This window comes from Aspergillus alliaceus (assembly GCF_009176365.1).
Source record: "Aspergillus alliaceus strain CBS 536.65 unplaced genomic scaffold BDW43scaffold_13, whole genome shotgun sequence".
NCBI lineage: Eukaryota > Fungi > Ascomycota > Eurotiomycetes > Eurotiales > Aspergillaceae > Aspergillus > Aspergillus alliaceus.
The window spans coordinates 284,177-309,011 of NW_022474696.1; the positions used below are offsets into that span (position 1 = coordinate 284,177).

Here is a 24,835-nt window from a genome sequence, read left to right on the forward strand (position 1 = left end):
AAATGCCTTGGGAAAACGGACGGTGAATGGCTGTTCGTATAGACTATGTAGCGACCAATCGGTGGGGACAGAGCCAAGTGTTCGCTGTCACCGCACCCTCTGACAGCCCTATTGGCTTCCCTGTGGGGAGCCAATCCACTCATTGGATGAATCGTTGGGTACAAGGAGGGGGGATGTTTTGTTGTACCTGAAAATGAGGCAAATAGTCCGATGTTGGAGAATTTCGTTGATATTCCTTTTGAGGCGATGATGAGTTGGTTGCTATTCTTTGTCTTTTCCTCCGTCGGAAAAAGAATCATGGAAGTTTACTCTAGTCAGGGGGGACGAATCCCATGACTTCAGTCTCAGGAATGGCGGTGATGCCAGGGGTCGTGATTGGTCCGGTGCAACCACCGCCACTGTGGCTGGTGCTGTGCCACATTTACCATACCATACCTACACCGTTGAATCCCTACTCTGTATGCATGCTGACTCAATTCAGCAGCACCTGATGCATGATTAAAATAGTAGATCAAATCATATTGAAATAAAATCAAAGGTCACAAAAAAAAATAAAAAAGGAAAAAGAAACAGGGCACGGTACGATATCATAGAGATCCGATGGTATGTATTCTTGATGAAAACACTGTTAGCTGGCTAGAAGGGTTGTACAACATGCAGCGCAAGTTGTAAGCCGATCAATGAGGATTAGGGGCTCGAATCAGGCTCCTCGTGTGCTTTCTGTGGACCAGGCTATGACGGATCGATTCCAAGTCGTTTAGCATTAATCTGCAGCTTCCCACTTATCGTCTCGGCCTCACCAAGGGATTTGTTATCGCACATATAGGGGACAGTAGGCCACCTAGGGCCCCTTGAGTTCTTTGACCTTCACATCACGATATCATTACTTTCCCTTCGTACCTTGTACCGCACCATCTGAGTGATGGTATTTTCGGAATTATGTCTCGCTGCAAGACTGACGCTCTATTAGCTCGTCTACTATGGGAACCAAGGTTAGTAGTTTTCTTTCCTCCGTTATAGATCCATTCATTCATTGGCTGGCGACTCTTGTCCAAAACGAAGGAGAGTTTGGAGGTAAAGATAGGAGAGAAACGAGGGCCTAGAAAAATGACGAGAGTTTTCCAGCGTGTTAACCGACTGCAGGAATGCGAGTTGTGGCAGATGCTGCGAGAAGAGAGGTGAGTGATACTTGAAGATGAAATCCGAGGGTGTTGTTCCCCATGCACCGCCACACTTCTGCGCATTTGCCATATATCACCGCCATTGAAATCACGACATTTGGTCCAGTCCGTCGACTTTCCCATTTTGGGCCAATTGACTCAACCTCCGTTTCTTCCTTTCTGCATAAGTTGATATTTTTTTTTCTATATTTTACTCCAGCCTTGATGTACTAAAGTTTCAACCTTTGTAAATCTCTTTCCTCTCGTGCAATATTATCTTCAAACATTAGTGGCTTATACAAAGAAGTGGTTGCGAAGAGTGTCACGTGGGGCCACACCGTTGATCGATTTGATATCCGAAGGGAAAGAATAGAAAACATTGGCTGAGACTTCTTCGGCCATTGCGTGCCAGTGATGGACCACACAGTACTACATGAATCGGATAGCACTTCCGAAATTGATGAACAGACTAAAACCTGGGAATCAGAGCCTCCTTCTCTAACTCCCGCCGACGACGTCGCAAATGGATCCAATGTGATGATTGAATGTGGCATCGGCCACCGTGTTCAGGCTAGCCGGTCAGTCCTTGCATTAGTTCTAGATGATGAGTGTGTTTTCGCTGGTCTGCAGGGCGGAGACATTGTAGTATGTGGCGCGTCAATCCCTCTTACTTCTTTCCAGCTCCAATTGACTTCTTTCCGATAGGCATGGTCGCTTCAAACATATGAACTCGTGCTCTCAGTGCACGCTCACCAAGAAAGCGTCCTGGATCTTTATCTGTCTGAAGACAAGGAATTGCTCTTCTCTAGTGGTGGAGATTCAGTCGTTAATGTAATTCTCTTCTTTAACGTTACTGTCTGCAGAGTTGAGATTAATAACGTGCGTAGGTTTGGTCGACTAGGACATTTGATCGCTTGTACTCGATTCACTCCCACCATGATGTAGGCGATATTTTTGCGGTTGCCTACTCACCGAGTTTGAAAACGATCTACTGTGGTGGCCAGAACACCAGTATCCAGGTATTTCCTTCGGTCAACTTTTTGTTTTGATTGGACCCCCTGACGTGGCGCAGTGGTGTGATATCTCACAAGCTGATGAGACTGCCACGAAATTGTCGGCAGCCCATCTGTCTAGAAGGACTCATAGATTTTTTGATTCTCGAGGCCCTGACGGTAGTCGTGCTCCGAGGCCGGATGCGGGACCGGACGGGACGCATTGCGTCACACAGGGTGGCCAAGTTCTCACCTTCAAGCGGGATCATCACAGGATATTTTCTCACCATGGCTATGTGTACACTATGCTGCTTGTTCGAGGGTTGGTTGAGTCGGCACCCTCCGAGGAAGTACTCATAACCGGTGCTGGTGACGGCGTCGTCAAACTTTGGCGTCTGGACCAAGATAAATCGAATGCAGTACCATCCGCCATAGCAAAGCTGCAAAATGGCGACTCAGTACTTTCTATCGCAGTGGACGGGTCGTTTCTCTACTGTGGTCTCGCAGGCGGTGCGTTGAACATCTGGAATCTTGATTCTCATCAGCTCGTGAAGCGGATCACTAGGCATACCGGCGATCTGTGGGCGGTGGATATCGTCCATGGGGTGGCCGTGTGTGGAGACTCAAATGGAATCGTAAAGGTATCACCGTCTGACCCTATACTTCAGGTTAGGTATCTGATCTGTTCTGAATATTAGAAATTCAACTCGCGATTTGAGGAGGTTGGTAGCTGGACCGCTCATAAAGGAACGATGCTCGCCTCGGCTGCTGGACGATTTAAGGATCGATTGATTTATGCTTCGGGAGGAAATGACAACACCGTCGGTATCTGGGATCTGACGGATGTCTCTCTGAAGCAGGGCGAACTACCCCTTATCAACAACGGTATGAACATGTGTATACGCCAATCACAATGATCACTAACGACCTATAGATGAAATGGTCAACTGCCTTGCAAAGTTCGTCGCATTCAAGACGATATCAGCGAGCCCCAAATTCGCAGGCGAATGCAACCAGGGTGCGGCGTTTCTGCGACGACATTGCGTATACTTGGGAGCCAAAACAAAGCTTCTCACCACCGGGAAAGACACGAACCCAATTGTCTATGCTCGTTTCAACGCTACCTCCTCGGAAAAGATCGACAAGACCATTCTGTTCTACGGTCACTACGATGTCGTTGGGGCTGATGCCAACCGCAACAAGTGGAAAACGGATCCGTACCAGCTGACTTCGATGGATGGCTTTCTCTACGGTCGTGGTGTATCAGACAACAAAGGCCCTATCTTGGCTGCTTTATACGCCGCTGCAGACCTTGCACGTCAAAAAGCGCTCCGGTGCAATGTTGCATTCCTCATTGAGGGCGAGGAAGAATCGGGCTCCCAGGGCTTCCATGAAACTGTTCGACGACATAAAGAGCAGATCGGACCAGTGGATTACATCCTGTTGGCCAACAGCTACTGGCTAGACGACTACAATCCCTGCTTGACCTATGGGCAACGCGGAGTCGTTCACGCGAACCTGATTGTGACCAGCGACCACCCTGACCTACATAGCGGTATTGATGGGAGCGCCTTACTGGATGAACCGTTGAAAGACCTTACCTTGCTACTTGGTACTTTAGTGGGACCCAAGGGCCGCATTAATCTCCCCGACTTTCGGGATCGGGTTTTGCCTCTCCCCGAAGCCGAGAAACAGCGGTATGCGGATATTGCACAGATACTGTTGCAGCAACACCCCGAGATTGCCGACCGCGACGCCCTGATTGACTCCCTTATGCACCGGTGGAGGGAGCCATCCCTCACCATTCATTCCATCGAAGTACCGGGTAACAGTAAGAGCACGACGACGACCATCTCGCGCCGCGCAAAGGCCAGTGTGTCCATTCGACTGGTGCCAAACCAGGAAGCGGACGATGTGGCAGCAAGCTTGACCATGTATTCACAGGAGCAGTTTGATCGCCTGGAATCACAAAATGATCTGACAGTCGAGATTACGGGCAAGTCTGATCCTTGGCTAGGTGACCCGGACAACGAGATGTTCGAGACACTTGCAGAGGCCATCACGGCGGCATGGACGCCGGATCAGCAAGACCAAAAACACCAGTATCCTCCGGTTCAACGAAACTTACAAGATCGAACGGTCAGCAAATTGGCCAAGGAACCAGGCCCTCGACTCTCTCGGAAAGACTCTTCTGACAGTCTGGCTTCCCATATTGATCGTATCATCATGTCGTCGACCACATCTTCGGCAAGGAAGGCCGAGACGCGCCAACGAAGCTCTCTCAGCATGGGGGTACCCACTTCCTCGACGTTGACGAGCAAGTCCAGCCCCGCCGTGGTGTCCGGTGATTTAACCAGAGAGACATCTCCCGCGCCTCAGGGAGAGACACCTCCGCCGGCTGAACCAGTCTCCGGACCGTCCAGTGTCCGCCCCATCTATATCCGCGAGGGAGGATCTATCCCAACGATCCGTTTTCTCGAGAAGGAATTCTCCGCTCCGGCGGCCAACCTTCCCTGTGGACAGGCAAGTGATAACGCGCATTTGTACAATGAAAGATTGCGCGTGGAGAACTTGTACAAGAGTAGAGAGATCTTCAGTTATGTGTTTTCGCGCTTGCCGGAGAGAGAGCGGAAGTGATGCACGGTGAGGCGTTGGGCGTGGGCTTTATGCAGAGGTAGCATATGATACGTATTGGAAATTGGCAGCAAATAAAATAGTATTTAATAAGTATATCACTCATGGTTATGACAAGAATTAGTCTAGATCCAAGGAGGCCATGAGGCGAGCTATCCCAAACAATATCACCTCCAACCCTAACCGCCATCTTCGATTGTACAAATAGAATCGACAGGGTCACCTTTTATAACAGCGTCACCGAGACCCACTTTCTCTTGAGGAAATTCATTGTTATATGTTAAACTCCAGCATTCCTTTGTCGTCCAGTGGGGCAGCATGCCCACCTTGATGTAGTCTTTAGTATCACTCCCTTCATCGTCCTGTTGTTCCTCTTCAGCGTCCTCGTACATGTCATTTCCGCTGTCGTTTTCACTGCCGTCTTCGCTGTCTTCGTTGTCCTCTTCCTCTTCTCCCTCAGTGTCATCCTGAGTGTCATCCTCAGTAACTTCCTCACTATCATCCTCACTACTATACCCCATCACCACCCCATCAAGATATCCCTCAAACCCACTATTCAACCTCTCCTCCTCCCCAAAAACCCTACAATCCCACCTTTCTACGCCAACACGGTGCAGCACAACCCTACCCCCCCCAAACCCTTCCCCAAAGGCATCCCCCTCGCCAAATCAAGCAGGCCCCCTTTCAACTCCCCAACAACATCATACACAACCTTCAAATCCCGTCCCATCCCTCTCGCCACATCACCTGCAAGCACCATTAAATCCTTCTTCAACCTCCCCCCCGCCAATCCCGCCACATCCCCATTCTCCATGAACAGCAGGATACTCGCATCCGGGGGCGGGATACGCACTCCTCCCCCAAGATAACATGTTCAAGGACGTAGGCCATCTCCAGGATATCAAGATTTACGGCATGGCAGATGCGGACAAAGTGAATGGTTACGGGGTGAATTTATAGGGGGCGGAGAAGGTGTTGCTGGTGAGGATCTTTGTGAAGTGAGGCGTGTCGTTGAATAGGTGGGTGTGGATGGTTTTCCAGAAAGTGGTGTTGTATCTCTCCTTATGGTAGTAGTGGTTTTTTTTTTTTTTTTTTAATTTTGAGTGTCCGGGGATCAGGGAGCCATAGCGGGTGAGGGGAGCTTGGAGATGGAGGGATAGGAGTTCGTTGGTGAGGAGTCTGAGGTCGGATTCGAGGAAGGTGGGGTTCGAGGAGAGGGTTGTGGAGGTGATGTTGGGTGTCATGCGGTCTATAATGAGGAATTTGGATTGGAGGGTGGATTCTAGAGTGTGGAGTTTTGTTTTGAGGTGGAGGCTGGGTTTGAGGGTTGGGGGTGGAGGAGGGCGTTGCAGAGGGTTTGGTATTCTTCGAGGGGGAGGCGCGTTTGTAGTTGGGGGTTGTAGAGGGGGTGGGACAGGAGGGAGACGGCGAAGTCGAGGCGGTCTTGGATTTGAGAGTTGGAGGAGATGTGGATTGGGGGGACGGGTGTGAAGGGTGCTATTGAGGGTGTGTTACAAATGATGGTGTAGACAGTGTTGATGAAGTCGGGTTCTGGCATGACGGTGGAGGAGGTTTTGTTTGATCTCATTGTGGGTTGATTTGATATGGGGCAGTAGGCATGGGTAGAGTGTATGATGGTTTATGTGTTGTTGGCGCAGTTAATAGAGTCGATAAAGACGGTATAGGAGGATAGACGGTATACAAAAAGTTCAAATGGCACAGATGTTTAGACCAAGATCGTATAATAGTATGTTGAAGAGGAAGAGAAGTTATTATTGTGAGGTCTGGAGTAAACGTTTCACAGGTATAAGATGTCATTGCGTCGTGCATGAATGCGACATGAAAGCGCCAGCATTATGTGAGTGTAGCATATATACATCATTCGGATAAGCTCGTGAGTCCGAAAAATTATATCAAAAGAGAAACTAGGCTATTGTGCATTTCATGTGGTCGTCAGATTTGATATCTAATATTAAGAAGATATAGGCTTCTTCCCAATGACAACATGCAGGTTCACCACCGGCACAACATTCTGACAATGTCTCTGTAGCTTCCCCACCAATTTCTCTGTCCGTTCCACGGCAACGCTCTCCTCCGTCGCCTCCCCCGTGCCGAGCATCGACTTTGGCAGCAATGACCTCAAGACCTGGACCAGCCATGTCCGGGCGGCATCGTGTAGATACGGCTTGTCGATGGTGTTGTACGACTGCCGGGACACATCTTCGAAGCCAATGTTGTTTGCCAACTTCTCGATCAGCATCGGTGCCATAGGACACAGACCCAGGTTCACCGCAGCTGACGCAATAGTTTCCTGCAGGCAGGAAATGAACGGGTCAGGAGATGATTCGGCCGTTGAGAAGGCCGTGGTATCGCAATCATCCCATTGGAGGTAGCCTCCTGGCTCTGGACACGATCCTTTTAGCATCGTTCGGATGTAGGAAGAAGGGGACGGTGTACTCAGCAGCTCATAGATGTTCCGCATCGTCCGCGGGTAATCTACTTCTTTGAGGGCGCCGACAAGCAGTCGGAGGTGTACTAGATCATACCGCCCTCGGTGCTCGGGGGGGAATCGATCGCGGGCGTCATGGACCGAGAGGTGGAGTTCATGGCTGGGAGTAATATCCTTGGATAAGGGGAATTGAGTGGAGGAGATATCGAAGCCGTGGAGGTAGAGACGATTGGCGGGGTATGCTTTGGGGGCCGTGATGAGGGAGGAGAGCCATATTCTTAAATCTACTATTAGTAAATTGCTTTTTTTACAATGGCTGGGGCATCAAAAAGAGACAAATAGAAAAGAAGGAGGGCAAAAATGGAGAAAGGAGCAGTACTCACCCGGTTCCCGTTGCAACATCTGCTACGGCCGTGAGGTTCTCTGTTGGAATGGCAGGATGGACGGGCCTGCCCCCAATTAAATCGACGAGAAAGTTATGTTGAGAGTTGAGTCTGTGTCCTCAACATGTGGCATGGACCAGACAGAAGGCAAAAGATGAGAGGAATGAAATACTTACCTCGCTGCTTCCTTGGGATTGCGATCCAAAAGATAGACCTCTTCGTCAGGAAAGGCCAAGCCTATACGGGCCAGAATCTTCCTAACCCGACACCACAACCGTAACAGCAGAGTATGTATGATGCCTATCATCATGACCGACCGGATATCTACACTGGGGGTGAAACAAACAATGGACCTGACACCCACGCTCTCAGGACCTTTTCCAAGATATATATCATCACAGCCATTCCCTGCGGAGCAGTTTCACCACATGTGAAGCCACGGCATCAGTCTCCAACCGCCATGCACATCCCTCAAGAGGGAAAATGGGAACAGGCCCCCTGACCCAAGTGAGAAGCCTAGACCAGGTTTATCCGGTTGCGGTGGGTCATAACCGTTGACCCAAGGTCTCGGAATGAACACTAAAGGAACCACTATTTGGAAGGAGTGGCTCCACAGGCCTGTAGCGTGGCTTTCCGGCTCGTGGGCTGCGTTCCCACGACTACGCTAAGGAAGGCGAGTGGGGAGGCCATGCTTCCTGCCAAGGTCAATGTCCCGTCCATGATTCGGGGATTGAATACTTCTTCTGGCTGCGATCAGGCAATGGGGTTGCCTCCTGCGGTTTGCATTTCTTGGTCCATGTCAGCGAAGTGGTCTCCCATAGGGTCAAATGGAAGAGAAGCCATACTGACATACATTCGCATTGATTCCAGCGTAGTGGTTGATCCGGGGATCAAACGTTGGTACGAACAAGAAAATGAGAACAAAGAGAGAGAGACAAAAGTTCAATAGTTATGGAGGTGGAGTCAGCACTTCCCGAGAAAGAACATCCCGAGATCCACCTTAATAGTCTGGAACAATCACTATTTTCTTCACCTTCCAACGCAATGGAGCCACGTTCCCTTTGCATATTTCACATAGCTCTGCATATATACATCCAACAATAATTTACAGCAATCATTAGGTATCCACACAGAAGATAACGTACAAATCCATGTCACCAGATTCTCTTGGCCACCATCTCATACCGCCGAACGTGGTCCATGTTCAACTCCTCCTTGGAATTCTTATCTTTCTCTTCCTTAGCCTTCAACCGCCGTAATCCTTCGGGATCATCCTCGTAAATCCATCGTCGGTGGTCGTCATTGACTTCCACTACACCCCATCCGCCAAACCGACGCCCGCCCTCCACCGCGTATTCTCGGCCGCGGGGTGGACCGCTGTTTTCATGAGATGATTGGTCAGCCTCCCGATTCTTCATCGCTCTGTATTTGGACCGGGCGAAAGTCAACAACACCATCCCTAATAACAGTTTCACGATCAACAGCACCAGATATCCGGTCAAGATCAGGACGATGGTGAAGATGTACACGGACTGCGCCGGGGACGGCATGGCGTTCGCCAAGAGCTGTCGGAAAAGGGCATCTATGTGCGCCGCAGAGGCAGGCACGATCGTCCGCAGCGTCAGCGGCGGCGGTGACGGAATCGGAGCTGGGACGTAGTGGCTGTAGATAGAAGATAAGGATGTCGATTCTACAGCCGTAGATGATGGTTGTTGCGGTAGTAAAGCGGCTAGGAACATCTGGTATGTCTGGACCGAAACCCGAAAGAAGAGGCATGACAACGGGATGACCGGCAGTCCCAGTCGGCGGGTCAGGTTCTGATCTCCAAAGGCGTTGGTGTAGTAGTCTTTGGTCAAGATGTCCAGGAACCGCTTGTAAATTGCAGGCCGTGTGTTGTTGAATTTACCAATGTACGCATGTTTGAGCCAGTCAACCAGCATCTCGGACCCTAGCACAACCAGAAATGGCCCGAGCACCTGGGCGAGGGTGGGAAGAAATGAATTTACGTCACTAAAGGATGCAATGATGGATGAGGGCACAATGGTGAACGACTGCGGGAGGATCGACGACATGGTTCGCGGAGGCGTCGACAACGGCGTGCTATTGGTGCTCGTCGACTGGCTACTGAAACTGGAGCCCAAGTTACCAATGAAATTGAACGCACCGGTCTCGACAATATTGCGCGAAGCAATGATGGTGAGCATAAGCCAGAGCTGAAACCGTTCTACCACATCCGCGCAGGTCAACTGAAACAGATTCTCCTTTTCGAACTTCTTGAAAACAGTAGACTTGATCTCGACAAACTGATTTGAGAGCAACAATGTGATCAAGGCATTCGAATAGGAATTAACAGCCACATTCAGCGTCATGACCTGATAGAAAAGCGCCGTGGCGTGTATCACGGTGTAGGCTAAAGCCAACAGGAAGAGTCCGAATGGCCGGAAGACTTTGCTCCGTCCATCAGGTCGACGTTCCAAAGCCTCTCGTGAGAAAAGACATTCCAGCACATCCTGTCCGATGGCAGCAAACAGCCGATCGCTGACCTCCAACACATTGTAGATCACGTACAGTTTGATGGCTGCCTGTCCCCGGATCCAGTGATACATTCGGCTCGCATCAAAGTACATCAGAACGGCGCATGTGGCAATCATTAGTAGGCCCTTGAGAATGTCCGCCTTATCATCAGGGAGCAATGCGGACGGAATGGACTTTTGCCGACGGTGCTGATACTTGTAATGTGTATCGGAGCGGCACCGTCTGCGCTCCGTTGCTTTCGTTTTCGCATCTCGTTCACCTCCAGCAGATTCCTTCCGTGGCCGAGTTTCGGATTCCGAAGCCCGGTGTTGCTCGTGCGTCCCGTCTCCAGACGCCTTGTTTCGTCTCCGCCAAACCCTTCCAACGCCCTTGATGATAAAGCCTGAAAGGAATCGGAACTCCACACCCAAGTTGACCATCCAGGATTCTAGCAAAATGTACAAAGCTTTAACAAAGCGAAGGGGGAGGATGGTGAACGAATATAGCCATGAATCCAGGCATGCCAGTATACCAAACCAAAGAACTTGTTCCAGCACAGGGGGGAGCATCAAAAAGTTCATAAGCCGCTCCAGCTTTACGCGAGAGGACTCATACGGGAAGTCGCTTGTAGCTGAGCGATGGATGTACAACGGGGAGGGCCGGCCCGATGCAAGCTCCAACTGTAGGTAGGTAGGGACAGACAAAGGGGGGAGGGGAATAGAGGGTGGCATGGGGGAAGGCAGCGCTGAGTCAGTGATCTGCGGTGAAGGGCTGAGATGCTTAGGGTCCGGCTCCCGGCCAATGCTCGGACGATCCTGTTTCGACCGGGATGCCCACGTTTGTGCGAGGCGTTCGTTGCTTGGTAGGGTTTGTCGTCGACCAGAAGTAGGCGTGGAAACAGCTCTTGAGCTTTGCGATCGATGGCGAGCGGACGACGTGGACGGCCTCGCCAAGCCTTCGTCAAGAGTGAATTCTTTGTTCGTTCGGAGTTTTGTGGCATGGTCAGGTGGTAGCTTTATGCCGTTCAGTAAGGGCGAGGCTTCGTCCATCGATCCCGTTTGCGAGGCTGAACCATGCGTTTGGTCCGATACTACCCTACGGCTTTGGTCGCTATCCGCAGTACGGTACGGAATTGACTGTGGTGACGACGTGAGCTCTTGTATTTGCGCGGGAGATAGCTTCGGAACGCGCTCTCGATCCTTATCCTGATTCCTGGTAGGAGAAACCTCTCCAGGCCACTGATCTAATACAGCAGCAACCTCGGGTCCTTCAATGACATCCACCAGGGAAGTCCTATGTGTCGTACTACCGTTGACACCGTTGGGGCCGTCAGAGTGCTCAAAGACCATGCCAAAAGCCTGCTCGGGGGCCAAGGAACACTGTCCACTTTTCTGGTCGCCGATCAAGGAAGATCGTTTACCGGAAGACCGATAACCATCGCTCTCCAACCCATTTTGCTGTAGTTCTGTATCCGAAGATTTCTTTGTCGTAGCTTCGGGCGTCCCAGAGAGCAGCGGAGCTTCAACAGTGTTGGCCCTTGGTTCATCTCGCCGACCCAAAGGCGATGGTTGAAGGTGTCGGGATCTCCGGGACATTCTCTCTTGATCCCTTAATTCCGCGACTGGTTCCGTAGGTATGTGTCCGGGACTCGGTGATACGTCCGCTGAACATGAGGACCCCGCAACCATATCCGTGTCCTCCTGCCGCTTGCCGGACCTGCCGTGTAACTCATTCATCATTCGGGTGATCGCTGAGCCCTCTAGTCGAGAGATCGGAAAGTTGTGGGAAATGCGATCATTATCCGACACGACCGAAGTGCGATAGGACTCGTCGTGGCTAGAGGCGCGAGGTGGAAGACGGGGTGACACCATTGAAGGGAGGAATCAAAGGAATGGTTGTCAGCGGACCAACGGGGAGATCGATTGTTTCGTAATTTCAAGCGGGGTTTAGAGCCATAACGATGTCTACTTGCTGGATTTGCCGTCAAGGCCAGACACGAAAACGGGGAGACGCAATCGAGGTGTTATTACCCAAAGTACTCGGTTGTTGATCGCTGTCTGTTGGGCCGGTGAGGGTCGAGCCAAAAGGCGGTCAGCCGGGTGTGGATTCCGCTTCTCCTGACAGTTCTAGGTTAATTATAGCGAAACACACACGTTACTCCTCTCTTTTATTTGAGGATTTACTGGTCAAGGAATGTATTCTTCGCTTGCTTTATTGATTTGGGAAACATGAATTGGGTAAATATGAAAGTGTATCTATCTATTGATCTCTCCGTTATGTCTCCAGGACTTCGTCCGGCTGAGTGAAATGGGCAGTGCACACGAAAAGAAAGCAGGAGTATGTTATCAGAAAAACGGGGTATTTGAAAACATCCGGGGGGCTAATAAATTGCGCAACATGAAGGGTATGTGAAACAGGAAAAGAGAAAAGCAACAGGAATTCAGACATCATTCCGGAACCAATCAAGCAAATTCTCCGGACCTCGCCACAACATTGGGATCTCACTTTTTTCTGGTACATGGATGTACAGAGTCATCCGAGGCTAGAGATAGTCCGGCCGATAATTCTGTGGCTGAGGGGAATACGATCGACTTGAGTAGCCCTGTGCGGGTGCTGGCCTGTTGTTGTACTCGGTCGACGATGTGAATGCAGTCGGGCCGGTGGTTTGATACACGGGAGAGCGTGATGTACCTTCTCCCGCAAAGGGTGCAGGGGAGTTTCTGGAAGGTGGATTGAACGGAGCATATCCGCCTGGCCCTGAGGGTCGTGGCGTCCCGCGAGGTGCACCGTGCGAAAAGTTCCTCATTGCTGGACTATCCACGGGGCTCAGATTGTGTTGGGCTGGAGCCGGACTTTGACCAGCTGCACCAAACGACCGCATGGGATACCCAGACTGGGGAGGTAGGCTAGGAGTGCCGCTATGATCGGGGGGTGAAAAGGTTCGAAGAGGTCCAGTCTCCCCGGGAGACACAATTCGTCCTGGCGTCAGAGACCGTATTGTGGTCTCTGTTGGACTATATGAATAGTACGGCGCAGTTGATGCGAAACCGTGCGATGGATAGGTTTCATAGGGACTATGGGCCTCGCTGGCGTCTCGGAAACCATGTTCTGAAGCCATGCGGCTGACTGAAGGCGGAGGCGCCGGCGTGTTATTGGACCGAGACATCGGTGTTTGAATCCGTGAAGTAGGCGGAGGGACCTGGGTTGGAAGAGGCGGTACTGGCGGCGCGGGAGAGGTTTGACGATCAAGCGGGCTGTAGCCTGAGACGACTGTGGTTCCCGACAGTGAAGCGGACTCGGAATATGCGGATGATTGAGTCATGGTTCGGCTGAGCGGTGGTTTTTCTTCGAACGCTGCTACGCTTGGAAGGGCCGGGTTCCGATCCGGTGCTGCCGTCCCTGGGCGGGATGAGTACAAAGGCAACGTGGTTTGCGTTGTGCTGCGCGAAATCGTCGTAACCGCGGGCACCTTGTCATCATCCCCAATGGTCGGCAAGGTAGGGTGTGTATCTAGACCCATGTTGGGCTGGGTCGGCCTTCGATCTTGTAAGACCATGCCTTTGGCCAACGCTTTGTTTACTTTCCGCCGCACGATGCGGGTGAGTCGAGTGTTGATCTTGCGCCGACAATATGCCTTCAATGAGCCATCTTCGGAAGGAATGTGGTGGAACAAAAAGATGAGGTAGAGGATGATAGCAAGCGCCAGCTTCAGGATCGACAAGACCCAAATTACGAGGGTGAACAGCATACCGAACAGGACCAGCGCGCGCAGATTGTTATGTTCCGCCAAGATCTTCACGTTGTCAAAGAATTGTATGAATGGAGAAGAGTCGCCTGTTTTGGGCGCATTCTCTCCGCCGGGGAGGAGATCCATACGCATGACTGAATACAGCGTGATCGCATTTACTACTTGTCGCGGTCCATCGGCAAAAATGACATTCATCCAGGCTAAAGTTACTGATTAGTCTTGCATCCAATGGAGTACCGGCTGGGGCCCGACCTACTTTCGAATGAGAAATATGCAAACAGCGCCACGTATTCGGCACCTTTTTTACTTTTGGTGAGCTCGGCAAAGACGAGGAATCGTTTCCATCCATGACCACTTGCCCACAGGCGAATACTTTGGATGCGCACCGCGAGGGAGTCCAGGTAGCTCTGCGAGATACTCCCGGAGCGAATGGCGCGAATGGCATGAATCCATCGCAGAACCAAGAGAACGAATGAGATAATAATACAGACAGCGAAAATCCAACGAGAGACGGTAAAGGGAATGGCCGGCTGGATCTGACCGGCCCATTTGGAGAAAGCGAGTAAATTCACGGCCGTGAAGGTGTCAACCGCGTACACCGCTATCGACACTAGGAGAAACAACCAAAGAAAGAAGTAAGAGAACGGTGATAGACATGATTCTGACTTGAAGTCGTTCAGATTCTAGCGAGCGCATTCATGTTAGCCAAGCAGTCAACCAAGATCGGGATGCGTAGACGGAAACCTACGATGTAGTCCCATTGCTCCTCCAGGGCTACCGAGCCTTTTTCACGATCGCCGCAGCAAGGCATTTCAAGGGTCCTCGGTCCTGCCGGGAGGCCAAACGATTGACTATTTGAGGGAGCCCAAGGAGGGGCAGCCAGTCACAGACAGGCAAGATGGACTTCGTCGGGCCAGCCGGGCGAAGCGAGAAGTTGCAGCAGGGGCGACAACAGCGGGAGAGGGAATGAAGGCTGTTGTCTTTCTTTTGTAGGGAGCCGATCCCAATAACGAGTGACAAACAAGTGGATCGTGTTCGATCGGCGATTGCGAGATTCAGTGGCGCATAGCCGTTGGGCGGTCGCAGGGCTGGAAGTCGCAGAAACAGGTGTTTATCAACTCCCGCCCGTCACGCGAGGGCCATTGAGCTTGTTTTCAAGCGACAGGAGAACCCTAAATCGAAAGACCGTGGAGTGTGCGACTCTTGACCTTGTCTGAGGGGATTATGGGGCCGCGCCAAGATAGGGGGCTTTGGTCGCGTTGCAACCGAGATTGAGAATTGCGGGGACTCGTACAGTCCATGCACTGACTGGGTCGCAATGAAGGAACGACCGTATTGACAGCGGTTAAAGAGAGTAGACCAAACCATCCGTCGCCGAAGAGAGAGAGAGCGCGCGACAGGGAGAGGTTTGATTGAAGAATGGATGTGCACAAGAGAATGCAGGAGTTGCGGGTGAAACACAAGGGGAGAATGCAAGACTGATTGGAATCCAATCAATCACGAGTTTGGCGTGGGCGCTTGAAGGTTCAGGAACCATTTGCTTTTAATCTCAGCCCAGTGGAGCGCCAATTTCGATAAGCAAAAGCACGGAAACAACAAATAATGAAAAATAAAAAATAAAAAATAAAAAATAAAAAATAAAACAAGAAAAGCAAATAGGAAACATCTTTTTGTACGATTTTCCTTCTTTTTTTCTTGGTTTTTCATCTTTTGATTGTTTTGATTGTTTTGATGTTTCGTTGATTTTCGTCTTTTTCTTTTCTGCTTTTAATTATCTCCGGTCTTTCAAACCACTTGACTGGACGAGGGACTGCGGAAGTGCCTTAAAAGGGTGGCCGTCCCGCAGAAGCCCCATAAAGCCCACAACCCGACACCGCACTGGCCACCTTCCACAAACCCTCGAGGTGAAAATATGATGATGTTTATCGATGTAGCGTGTGTTTGTCCCTCGGAAGGGGGCCCCAGACCCACCACCACAACGCACTGAGATTATGTCACGTCGAGGAGGATGGGATCGTTATATCCAAGCGCACAACCGTGTGTTCCCCAAAATTCGGGAACCCCGCCGCGTCCTCGTCCCCATGGGTCGCAAGGAAAGTTATAATGGTCTGGGATTTTCACCCACTGCGAGCGATCACCGAACACTAGAGGGACAGGATGAGTAATGACCCCTGACCCAGAAACTCTGTCCGAGTAACCCCCGAAGGGGGGAGCACAAGTCCCTGTAGGAGATCAGGGGATGGTCGGCGGACGCCTGTTACCCGGACAGCGCATAGGCGTCAACGCCGCGGTGTTGGACAGCGAGATACGGAGCTTTTGGCACTCATCCTCCAACTCACGCACCTTTTTTGCCCCAGCAGAGGCTATCCTCCGTCCACGCCCTTTTCTCATTACTCAGAGCCTCCTGTAGCTTCTGAACGCCCTCCTGGGCCACCTGCTCGGAGGGCCACACGAGCCCTTGCTTGGCTTGGCCGAGCTGGTGGCGGAGGTTGTCGATTTCGGTCTGCTGCTGGGAGACCGTCACCTGGCACTGCCCAAGCGCGGTGGAGATGGACCCCACGTTCCTCGAAGGACATTTGGGGATATCCTGCGCGCTACGCGAAGCTTCCCAACGGGACAGGCGGTGCTGGAGGATCTCATTCGTCCTCTCGGTAGCGACCGCCTGGTTGTGGCTCCTGTGGGCGTCCCTCATCGGACCGGAGATGTACCAGGCTGCAGGGAGCAACAGCCCATGACAGGCCGCCATCCCGCAGACAAATGGCAGAGACAATCGACATCGACACACTGTTGACAAGGGGCAATTCAGCGGTATGCTCCAGTTCACCACGGCGGAGACCAGACGGCTGAGCCAACTCTCGATCCAGGGACTGAAGACTTTCCAGTTACTGGCGATATATGCGGAGATGATTATGGTCCCGAAGATGATCACAGAACGGGATATCAAGGCATGCAAACCCTGCTGGGACTGAGGCAAAGAGGGGGGCTTCAACCGGCGGCATATCCAGAGGCAGTGAATATTGATAGGGTTGAAGTTGCTATGGACGATTCTGGGGGCCTTCAAATCCTACATCCTGCTGCTAGCGCTCAAGCGCACTGAATTTGAAACTCAGGATAACCAGCAACTACGTGGCTATAGGTCCTAATCGAAAGGAATCTACGGGAAAAATGGCCTTTGTCAGGTACCAACGATGAATGTTTCATATATTGTGTTCTTAGACTTCTTAACTAGAATTCAAACTACCATATACATTTAGGAATCCTTCTATCTAAGACTGACTACAAAGGATGGGTTGTAGTTCGTACTATCGCGCCTTGGCCTTCTGCCTAGGCTTTCTCTCTGTTACCAGTGAATATATCCCCGATGAACAAAGAGAAAGAAAGAAGGAAAGAAAGGGTGGCAGAAACATTATTTCCGAGATGGCTGTTACTTAGTTCATAACATCGAGCAGCAATACAAAAGAACTACAATGTAGAGTTAGTAACTGTCGTATTGTATATATCCAGATGGCTCTTATTCCTACTACACTCATACTACTACTCAGCATTCTTAACACGGTGGATATATCTATTTGTCTATCCCTAACCATCTGGTTTATTGAAAACACCTAGTAAATAAAGCAATCCAAAATCCTCAAGAAGTCTCCTACATATATCCAATCACAACACATACACAGAAAGCGCCTCAAACCACCAGTTCCTACACGCCAATTAGCAAATAGCACACACCACCTTAAGGAAGAAAGAAAAATTAACTCACCATATCAAACCAGCCCCCACCAGCAAACAAACACTCACTCGGCCCCCTTACCTCAAACCCGGCACTCTCATAAAACCGAATCAAATAATCATGACAGATCAGTATTATCCGCTCACCCCGAACCCCCGAATTCCTAATATACTCCACATACACCCTGAGAAGACTCTTACCCACCCCCGTCCCCTGAAACCGGGGCATAACACCTACCGAATGCACCGCAACGTTCATTCCATGCGGATCATCCCCGATGACCTCCCCGTCTACCACGACTGCTTCACTAGACGAGCGAGACTGCCAGTCAGGGGGCATCTGCATCGACCCCTCAGCGATGGTTCTAGAAGATGATCGATTGGCGATGACATGCGCGATGAGTTGTTCTGTGTCGTGCTCATTGGGTTTAATGAACAGGCCGAGACAAAGTCCCGGGGTTTGGTGGAGGCGATATTCGAACTGGTTTCTTAGTTTAGGGCTTGTGGGAGGGGGGTGAGGTTAGAGTCTAGGTACCTTTTCTTCGGAGCATCGCTCTTGTTCGATGAAGGCCGCGTTTTCGACGGTTACGCAGGATTGGATGTCGGATGGGGTTAGGGGACGGGTGAAGGGGTTTAGGCCGTCTAGGGCTGGGATTTGGAGGGGTGTTGGAGTTGGCGACATTATTGTTGTGTTGAATTTTATGGTGATGCTTGGTTTTAGGTCGGTAGATCTTCTGGGGAGGTATTGTTGTGTATTAGGGAGGCCATTTATATACTATGGATTGTGGAAGAGTCATACAGTTACTACTAGTTAGTAGTTAGTATACTCAATCGCTCATGCCTGCGAGTGGGTCTGTAGTCCGTGTTGAAGAATGAGTTGGCAAATTAGATGGGGCTTACAGACAAGGGACCGCGCCCTACGCCGACGCCCTGCGTTAGCAAGTGGGGGTTGAGTGGGTCGTGGTGATTGTTTAGAGAGCTGTATGGATTGAGATACGACGGTATACAATGACTGTAGATGATAATGCTGCGCGTTTTGTAGGGGGTGAGGCTAGCTGTATATTCTTATAGTACGTAATTAGCTTTCTGACCGTGTTGTGTTAAATATGAGTATATATATATATATATGGTATAACCTGTCGCTGGACGCTATAAGTTTTCTTCAGGCAATGACAGTTACCATTACTACAGCCTTTCTAGTTGCTCCAGTTACGCTCCCATAAAACTGGATGTTTGTTCCGGCGTTCGACTCATGCTTCATCTCCCGAATGCAGGTGCTTGAATTCGAACTTCTTTATCAAACCTCGAGTGTATGGGCTGACAAGTATTAAGCACCAAACACCGCTTCAGCTCGTGTCCTCGCGGAGTCCAGACGGCCCAAGACAAGAAACTTTCGATATGGCTTTATCATCACTGACAACAGATTTGGCAGCATATAACTGATGCCCGTACTTTGGGCTAACGGCCAAATAGACCGGAAGGGTTGTACGGGTATATATATCCCTGTATCTCCTCGACACGACTTTATCAAACCTGCGCTTTCATGTTCCAACGTTATCCATGCGTAATGCTTGACCTAATGAAAGGCTATCGAACTTGGACAAAGCTGGTTTCGCGTCCTCCGAATTGTTTTTTCGCTGCTCAATATGTTGACGGCGAAATGCTGCAAGCCACTCCGGATGATCGAAAATGGTCTGATCCCATGGGTCTTCAGAATCGTAGACCAAGCGCCTTGATTCCTGCTGAAGCATCTCATCTGTAGGGATGACCCCTTCCTGCAACTTCTGCCGTGTGTAGCGACCTAGATGTGCCGCCAGAACTTCGAATATTGAGCCTAATGAATTATTATCAAAAGTCTGAACTGAAGCCGAACCCTGTGTTACTGCATTTGGCGAAATGTTTTCAGTTATGGTATTTCGTACCATTCGCGATGCGATCTGCTCCAGCTGGTCTTTTGCATGAGCGTTGGTTGCCGAGAAAGGAATAAGGCAGCGAGAATTATGGCCGATATAATATGGTGGCAAAGCCTTGGTGACCTGCTTAGTGATTTCGGGTGGAAAGTCATGCTCACCTCGCCAGTCATCCATGGTCGATCCTTTGCGAAAATGACTAGCTATGTGTTCGACACGCTCCTCCCAGGATGACAGCCTTCTGTCACAGAACCCACACCGTGATGTCACTTCCGGAGCCGGTGTTTTCCAATCATCAATAAGAGGCATAGTGTCCAGGCGGTGTGTGAGTCGTAGATGCTGTACTAGGTGGTCCTTGCGGCGAAAGTTGCGGGAACCACTCAAGCATGCTTGATAATTGTGTTCGTCAAGGTGTCCTATGCGTGGATCTAGCATGTTACAGTATGCGCAGTGTTTCCGTCCCGTAATTGGAGAGACCACAGATGCCCCATGAGGTGCACATGTCCAACTCTCGAGGTTCAGGTGAATGGACTTTTCGTGTCGGGCCCAGTCATATTTAGTTCGGAACTGGTCGCAACAAAACGTGCAACAAAATCTCCGAGAGGGTTTGGAGCCTTTGACTTTGCACACTCGGCTGGCAGATCGCTTGTTCAAGGATGCCAGTGAGTCGTGCGATCGTTTTGAGGCCTCAGATCTAGCTGAAGTGGTAGAGGGATGTGAAGAAACGCTTGGGACACTGCTATGTGAGCTCGCGGTTGAGGCTGGTCGGCGAAAGCCGCTAAATGGCCCATTGCCCTGAACAGGAACCGGATATCCAAAGTTGAAACCTCCGCATTGTGTACTTTCTGGCTGAAGACTTTTTAAGCTATTCATGATTGCGGACATGGATGCTGGCTCATCATCAGGGGGTGATTCTTGCCATCGTTGCATAGGATCAAGAGCATAGAATGGGTTTGGTATGGAGCTAGGTGCGACGATTGATCCTGTTCTTTGAAGAGAATACCGGCTTTTCCTTCGTGGAAGTCTACGGCTCTCATTTGAGCTAGGTAGGTCAGTCGATTCCGGCCTTGATTGCCGAAGCCAACTGTGTCTGCTGCCAGGATACCTTTTGTTTGCTTCGTTTGGCATAAGTAAAGAAGCTTGTGAGTCAAGGAAAGACTCATTTGATAAATGACTCGGAGATAGTGGGTTGGTTGAAGCGTAGCCGGTACTCAATTCATCACTTTGAAGCAATAGCTGATCATAAATATTCCCTACAGTGCCTGAGGTTCCTTGCTCTTCTAAAATTGTGTAGACAGATTGAGGAATGTCTTGCGAGTTGGTAGTATTGAACTCAGGACTGTTTGTGAGTTGCTCTAAAGTATGAGTTCTTGGATTAGGAGAAGCAAGATGTCCGTTGATTTGTTGGTCATGGTAGGTGAGTCTAGAAAGAAACGGCGAGTCCATCATAAACGGATCGTAACCCACTGGAGGACCTATTAGTCTCACTGATAACTTCAACAATCTTCCGCTGATGTTTGGCTAGAAGTTTTGGCGGCATATTCACCTTCGTCTATCGAGAATACGTCGCTGGTTATCGCGTCAACTGGACTCTCTTCGGATTGCGGGGTCTGGGACTTGTAGTGCTGCATTTTCGACCAGGTACACGAGCAGTTTGAAGTATACTAGATGTTCTCCGCCGTGGAGATTATTGCTCTACGCAATACTGAGATTGTCTAGGTAGCGGTATGGAAATGCTCTAACTATGAGTCAGGTGGTTTTACTAAGGCATGGGGTCACGTGTCGACTGCAGGCGAGGCATAAGAAGAGTGAGGATATTGATTGGGTTAAATGATATACGAAATCTTCCTTTACTAGCGGTCTGAGGGAACCCCACAGGGAGACATTTGTAGTTTAAATATCCATCTTCAATGCTTAATAGAGCAACGCTGACTCAGGCTAGTATCACACAGACCAATCAATGGCCCTGTTCGCCCGCTGTAGGTCACCTCGTTCCAGAAAAGGATTAGCTTCTCGCCCCTCGGAAAAATGTGCATCCCCATTTGCAGTTTCCTCAAATCCACCAAACAGTGTTGTCCGTGGCTCAGAACAGCTCTCACAGATTTTCGTCAAGACTTAAGTGGGACATGATCATCCGTCTCGTCCCTCTGTACCCTTATCTCTCCATTCAATTGCTTTAGTGATCCTTTAGACTTAGTCCGTTCAGTTGATAGCTACCTGGTTGTTATCCACTCAGGGTTCCCCACTCGACGTCAGTCTCCAATCGGTCGGAAACGTCCCGATCGCGACTCGGATCAACTAACTCTAGTCCAATTTCCCGAACTTGCGCCATCTAAATATGTCCCTCTAGTAGCCCACCTTGTTTCCTTTTTCCTTTTTTTCTCTCTCTTCTTTTGTCTCCAATCTTCACCCACAGGTGATGGCTACACCTTCTGCCGTTCGTTTTCTGGCCATCCGGCCGGTAATATTCGGGTTTACAAAATTGTTTATGCTGGCATTGGGCGAGCTCCCTCTCGTCGCTGCCGCTCCCGCTACCTATATTGCTTACTCCGAAGAGACCCCAAAGTCTTCCAGCGATCCGAACCTATGGTTGTATCTCGGAGTTGCCGCCTTCCTCGTTTTGAGCGGTGGTGCATTTGCTGGTTTAACTATTGCGTTGATGGGCCAGGTAGGCCTCGCGTTTCCAGTACTGCTATGAAAGCCTTGAAAGTAAAATCACTAACCCATTGCTTTGAATGTGTAGGATGAGGTCTATCTACAGGTCATCCAAACCTCCGGCGAAGAATCAGAACGAAAGAACGCTGCAAGTGTGCTCAAACTGTTGAAGCGAGGGAAGCATTGGGTCCTGGTGACTCTGCTACTCAGCAATGTGATCACGAATGAAACCCTCCCCATCGTCCTAGACCGGTCACTGGGGGGCGGCTGGCCGGCTGTTCTTGGCAGTACAGTCTTGATTGGTACAAATAATCCCCGCTTGTCTATGGCTTATCCCGCTGACCATTCATGATATTCAGTCATTTTCGGCGAAGTTGTCCCCCAGTCGATATGTGTCCGTTACGGTCTTCCTATCGGTGCTTGGATGGCGCCTTGTGTCCTGGCTCTCATGTACATTATGGCTCCTGTCGCATGGCCCATAGCGAAGCTTCTCGATAAGCTGCTGGGAGAGGATCATGGAACAATCTACAAAAAGGCTGGATTGAAAACCTTGGTGACGCTACATAAAACCTTGGGCGAAGCCGGCGAGCAGCTTAACTCCGACGAGGTCACTATCATTAGTGCCGTCCTAGACCTTAAGGACAAGCCGGTCGGTAGTATTATGACTCCAATGGAGGATGTTTTCACCATGTCCGCGGATACTGTTCTGGACGAAGAAACGATGGATTTAATTCTCTCCCAGGGATACTCCCGGATTCCGATTCACGCACCAGATAATCCTACGAATTTTATCGGCATGCTTCTGGTTAAGATGCTGATAACATATGACCCCGAAGACGGTAGACGAGTACGGGAGTTCGCGCTAGCAACTTTACCCGAGACCCGTCCTGAGACAAGTTGCTTAGATATTGTAAATTTCTTCCAGGAAGGCAAGTCCCACATGGTTTTGGTGTCTGAGTACCCCGGTGAAGATCGTGGTGCCTTGGGTGTTGTTACCTTGGAAGATGTGATCGAGGAGCTGATTGGCGAGTATGTATCTGATCTCATTGGTATCACCCGGGAAAGATGGACTTGAGTTGACTGTGATCGCAGGGAAATCATCGATGAATCGGATGTCTTCATTGATGTTCATAAGGCTATAAGGCGCATGACACCCGCCCCCCTTAGACCCCGGGTCCCTAAGGGCAAGATTGTGGAAGAACCTCCTACGCTTCCACCGCAAAAGACTGGCAATTTGATCGATGTAGATGGCGACGTCCAAGCTCCCAAGGATCCTGCGAATCTTCGTCGTCGAAGCTCGGTGGAACGGCCACTGCCGCGTTTCCAACTCCGGATGCCGCAGTCCGACCGGAATTCAGATTCGACCGATGGTTTAGTGACCAAAAGGGGAACCACAGACGAAATTCGCGAGCATTTGAAACATTTAGGCCCTTCCAACTTGGCCAGCCGACCCCGTCAGACTCGGTATCAGAACGTGAAGATCAAGCGGGCCAGCGCCTCACCCACTCGGTCTGGGCAAACCGATATAGAGTCCGGCCAGAGTACGTCCGGTTCTCAAGCCTTGCGTACCAAGTCAGGCGCTTTACCTGGTGGTATTAGCGAGGGGCTAGTTCAGCCAGGCCTGGATGCGAGAGATGGCGTATATGCAGTTCGCGTAGGGTACGGCACCATCTCCGGTGCTAAACCCGCCGACGCCGGGACTCAGACAGCTGGGAAGGACGTCTCGATCCCAGAATCGGTCGAGGAACAAGACGAACCTCGCCGTCCTCCTGGAAGCGCCGCTATCAGTGTGAACTCAGAAAGCTCCCACTCACAGAAGTTCAGGCCAACCAGCTACCAGCACCAAGGCCCTGCTCGTAGTGGCAGTATCACCGAACAAGTGGTTGATGTGAATGGAATTCGAAAAGTGGTTCTCCACACAACCAGCACTAGTTCCTCTGAGAATGAGGGATGCGACTCACCGAAAACCAAATTCCCAGTCCGAAAAGACGGGCAGGTAGTCGACCTAAATGGTCACACGTCCGAAGGCGCTCCCGCTGATGGGACTAAGAAACGCCGTCGTCGACGCAGGCGTGGGAACGCGTCGAAGCCGTCAGACAACCATGTAGATGAGGAATCGCCTCTACTGCCACAATGACATTGACTTTTGGGCATCTTCTGCTGGGCAGAGCTGCTTTGAGATGTCTTGTTATATTTGAAAAGAAGCGTTGACTAGTGCACATTGAGACACATTGAGCTGCCTGTTACTCTTATGTATGCCGGAGGAAACTATTGATTTCCGTCCCGGTTCATTCTTTTCATATCCGCTATTATTCATCCCCTCCCTCGTACAGAAACATCTGTGTCACCACAGGTCGCAATTAATCTATCTTTACCTCATGTGCTTCTGACTTGCAACGATTGCAATGACTGTAACATTCGATATGACAATAAGGATCATTCCACACCCGCAGGGTTCAAATGTACAAATAAATGGTAACCAACAAAACTACTCTAGACAAGCCATGGCCCACATGAAGCCACATGGAACGATTCAAAAACCCCATCAGCTCGACCAAGGCACCTGTATCACCGATCAAATGCTTGCACTTAGGGGCCCGCTCAGCATGTTGACACAAAGCCGAAAGAGAACCACACCTCTTGGAACAGGTCGGATAGAAATAC

General features: G+C 50.4%; 10 protein-coding genes across 10 annotated transcripts; 2 read left to right on the forward strand and 8 right to left on the reverse strand.

Annotated features, from left to right (window-relative positions):
- Positions 1-515: 515 nt before the first annotated feature.
- On the reverse strand, positions 516-1,439 carry BDW43DRAFT_41410 (uncharacterized protein). Its single transcript, XM_032050025.1, has 2 exons — positions 901-1,439; positions 516-841 (listed from the first exon to the last, which is right to left on the reverse strand). Exons 1-2 carry the CDS (start codon positions 1,302-1,304, stop codon positions 733-735), a joined length of 513 nt encoding a protein of 170 aa, XP_031901985.1. The 5' UTR covers positions 1,305-1,439; the 3' UTR covers positions 516-732.
- Positions 1,440-4,877, forward strand: BDW43DRAFT_41494 (glutamine amidotransferase subunit DUG2). The gene is made up of 6 exons (XM_032050026.1): positions 1,440-1,805; positions 1,866-1,991; positions 2,048-2,179; positions 2,233-2,793; positions 2,851-3,037; positions 3,087-4,877. The coding sequence occupies exons 1-6, from the start codon at positions 1,575-1,577 to the stop codon at positions 4,787-4,789; spliced, it is 2,940 nt and encodes a 979-aa protein (XP_031901986.1). The 5' UTR covers positions 1,440-1,574; the 3' UTR covers positions 4,790-4,877.
- A 1,191-nt stretch (positions 4,878-6,068) lies between these two features.
- On the reverse strand, positions 6,069-6,374 carry BDW43DRAFT_309525 (uncharacterized protein; the record flags this gene model as incomplete). Its single annotated transcript, XM_032046715.1, has 1 exon — positions 6,069-6,374. One exon carries the CDS (start codon positions 6,372-6,374, stop codon positions 6,069-6,071), a length of 306 nt encoding a protein of 101 aa, XP_031901987.1.
- A 192-nt stretch (positions 6,375-6,566) lies between these two features.
- Positions 6,567-8,317, reverse strand: BDW43DRAFT_41213 (putative LaeA-like methyltransferase). Its single transcript, XM_032050023.1, has 4 exons — positions 7,795-8,317; positions 7,619-7,729; positions 7,244-7,512; positions 6,567-7,189 (listed from the first exon to the last, which is right to left on the reverse strand). Exons 1-4 carry the CDS (start codon positions 7,926-7,928, stop codon positions 6,759-6,761), a joined length of 945 nt encoding a protein of 314 aa, XP_031901988.1. The 5' UTR covers positions 7,929-8,317; the 3' UTR covers positions 6,567-6,758.
- Positions 8,318-12,146, reverse strand: BDW43DRAFT_41200 (TAPT1 family protein). The gene is made up of 2 exons (XM_032050022.1): positions 8,472-12,146; positions 8,318-8,406 (listed from the first exon to the last, which is right to left on the reverse strand). Exon 1 carries the CDS (start codon positions 12,001-12,003, stop codon positions 8,773-8,775), a length of 3,231 nt encoding a protein of 1,076 aa, XP_031901989.1. The 5' UTR covers positions 12,004-12,146; the 3' UTR covers positions 8,318-8,406; positions 8,472-8,772.
- A 528-nt stretch (positions 12,147-12,674) lies between these two features.
- Positions 12,675-14,691, reverse strand: BDW43DRAFT_309528 (uncharacterized protein; the record flags this gene model as incomplete). Its single annotated transcript, XM_032046716.1, has 3 exons — positions 12,675-14,080; positions 14,137-14,563; positions 14,629-14,691. 3 exons carry the CDS (start codon positions 14,689-14,691, stop codon positions 12,675-12,677), a joined length of 1,896 nt encoding a protein of 631 aa, XP_031901990.1.
- Positions 14,692-15,623: 932 nt separating this feature from the next.
- Positions 15,624-17,137, reverse strand: BDW43DRAFT_271152 (uncharacterized protein). The gene has a single exon (XM_032041390.1). The coding sequence runs from the start codon at positions 16,624-16,626 to the stop codon at positions 16,216-16,218; it is 411 nt and encodes a 136-aa protein (XP_031901991.1). The 5' UTR covers positions 16,627-17,137; the 3' UTR covers positions 15,624-16,215.
- A 425-nt stretch (positions 17,138-17,562) lies between these two features.
- BDW43DRAFT_309530 (acyl-CoA N-acyltransferase) lies at positions 17,563-18,288 on the reverse strand (the record flags this gene model as incomplete). Its single annotated transcript, XM_032046717.1, has 3 exons — positions 17,563-17,577; positions 17,638-18,087; positions 18,142-18,288. 3 exons carry the CDS (start codon positions 18,286-18,288, stop codon positions 17,563-17,565), a joined length of 612 nt encoding a protein of 203 aa, XP_031901992.1.
- Positions 18,289-19,134: 846 nt separating this feature from the next.
- BDW43DRAFT_271154 (uncharacterized protein) lies at positions 19,135-21,348 on the reverse strand. The gene has a single exon (XM_032041391.1). It carries the CDS (start codon positions 20,963-20,965, stop codon positions 19,148-19,150), a length of 1,818 nt encoding a protein of 605 aa, XP_031901993.1. The 5' UTR covers positions 20,966-21,348; the 3' UTR covers positions 19,135-19,147.
- Positions 21,349-21,785: 437 nt separating this feature from the next.
- BDW43DRAFT_41607 (putative DUF21 and CBS domain protein (Mam3)) lies at positions 21,786-24,442 on the forward strand. Its single transcript, XM_032050028.1, has 4 exons — positions 21,786-22,184; positions 22,260-22,473; positions 22,531-23,200; positions 23,264-24,442. The coding sequence occupies exons 1-4, from the start codon at positions 21,936-21,938 to the stop codon at positions 24,306-24,308; spliced, it is 2,178 nt and encodes a 725-aa protein (XP_031901994.1). The 5' UTR covers positions 21,786-21,935; the 3' UTR covers positions 24,309-24,442.
- Positions 24,443-24,835: the final 393 nt, after the last annotated feature.

Bases quoted from the DNA above. Each gene is read 5' to 3' on its own strand.
- BDW43DRAFT_41607 (XM_032050028.1), top strand. From the start codon at position 21,936: ATGGCTACACCTTCTGCCGTTCGTTTTCTGGCCATCCGGCCGGTAATA. The intron at 22,474-22,530 runs GTACAAATAATC...CATGATATTCAG, and splicing joins TGGCAGTACAGTCTTGATTG to TCATTTTCGGCGAAGTTGTC. The intron at 23,201-23,263 runs GTATGTATCTGA...CTGTGATCGCAG, and splicing joins ATCGAGGAGCTGATTGGCGA to GGAAATCATCGATGAATCGG.
- BDW43DRAFT_41213 (XM_032050023.1), bottom strand. From the start codon at position 7,928: ATGATGATAGGCATCATACATACTCTGCTGTTACGGTTGTGGTGTCGG. The intron at 7,730-7,794 runs GTAAGTATTTCA...TTGAGGACACAG, and splicing joins AATCCCAAGGAAGCAGCGAG to ACTCAACTCTCAACATAACT. The intron at 7,190-7,243 runs GTACACCGTCCC...GATCGTGTCCAG, and splicing joins GAACATCTATGAGCTGCTGA to AGCCAGGAGGCTACCTCCAA.
- BDW43DRAFT_41410 (XM_032050025.1), bottom strand. From the start codon at position 1,304: ATGGGAAAGTCGACGGACTGGACCAAATGTCGTGATTTCAATGGCGGT. The intron at 842-900 runs GTACGAAGGGAA...AAGGGGCCCTAG, and splicing joins CTCAGATGGTGCGGTACAAG to GTGGCCTACTGTCCCCTATA.
- BDW43DRAFT_41200 (XM_032050022.1), bottom strand. From the start codon at position 12,003: ATGGTGTCACCCCGTCTTCCACCTCGCGCCTCTAGCCACGACGAGTCC.
- BDW43DRAFT_271152 (XM_032041390.1), bottom strand. From the start codon at position 16,626: ATGGCGGCCTGTCATGGGCTGTTGCTCCCTGCAGCCTGGTACATCTCC.
- BDW43DRAFT_41494 (XM_032050026.1), top strand. From the start codon at position 1,575: ATGGACCACACAGTACTACATGAATCGGATAGCACTTCCGAAATTGAT. The intron at 1,806-1,865 runs GTATGTGGCGCG...TCTTTCCGATAG, and splicing joins TGCAGGGCGGAGACATTGTA to GCATGGTCGCTTCAAACATA. The intron at 2,794-2,850 runs GTATCACCGTCT...TCTGAATATTAG, and splicing joins ACTCAAATGGAATCGTAAAG to AAATTCAACTCGCGATTTGA.
- BDW43DRAFT_271154 (XM_032041391.1), bottom strand. From the start codon at position 20,965: ATGATGGACTCGCCGTTTCTTTCTAGACTCACCTACCATGACCAACAA.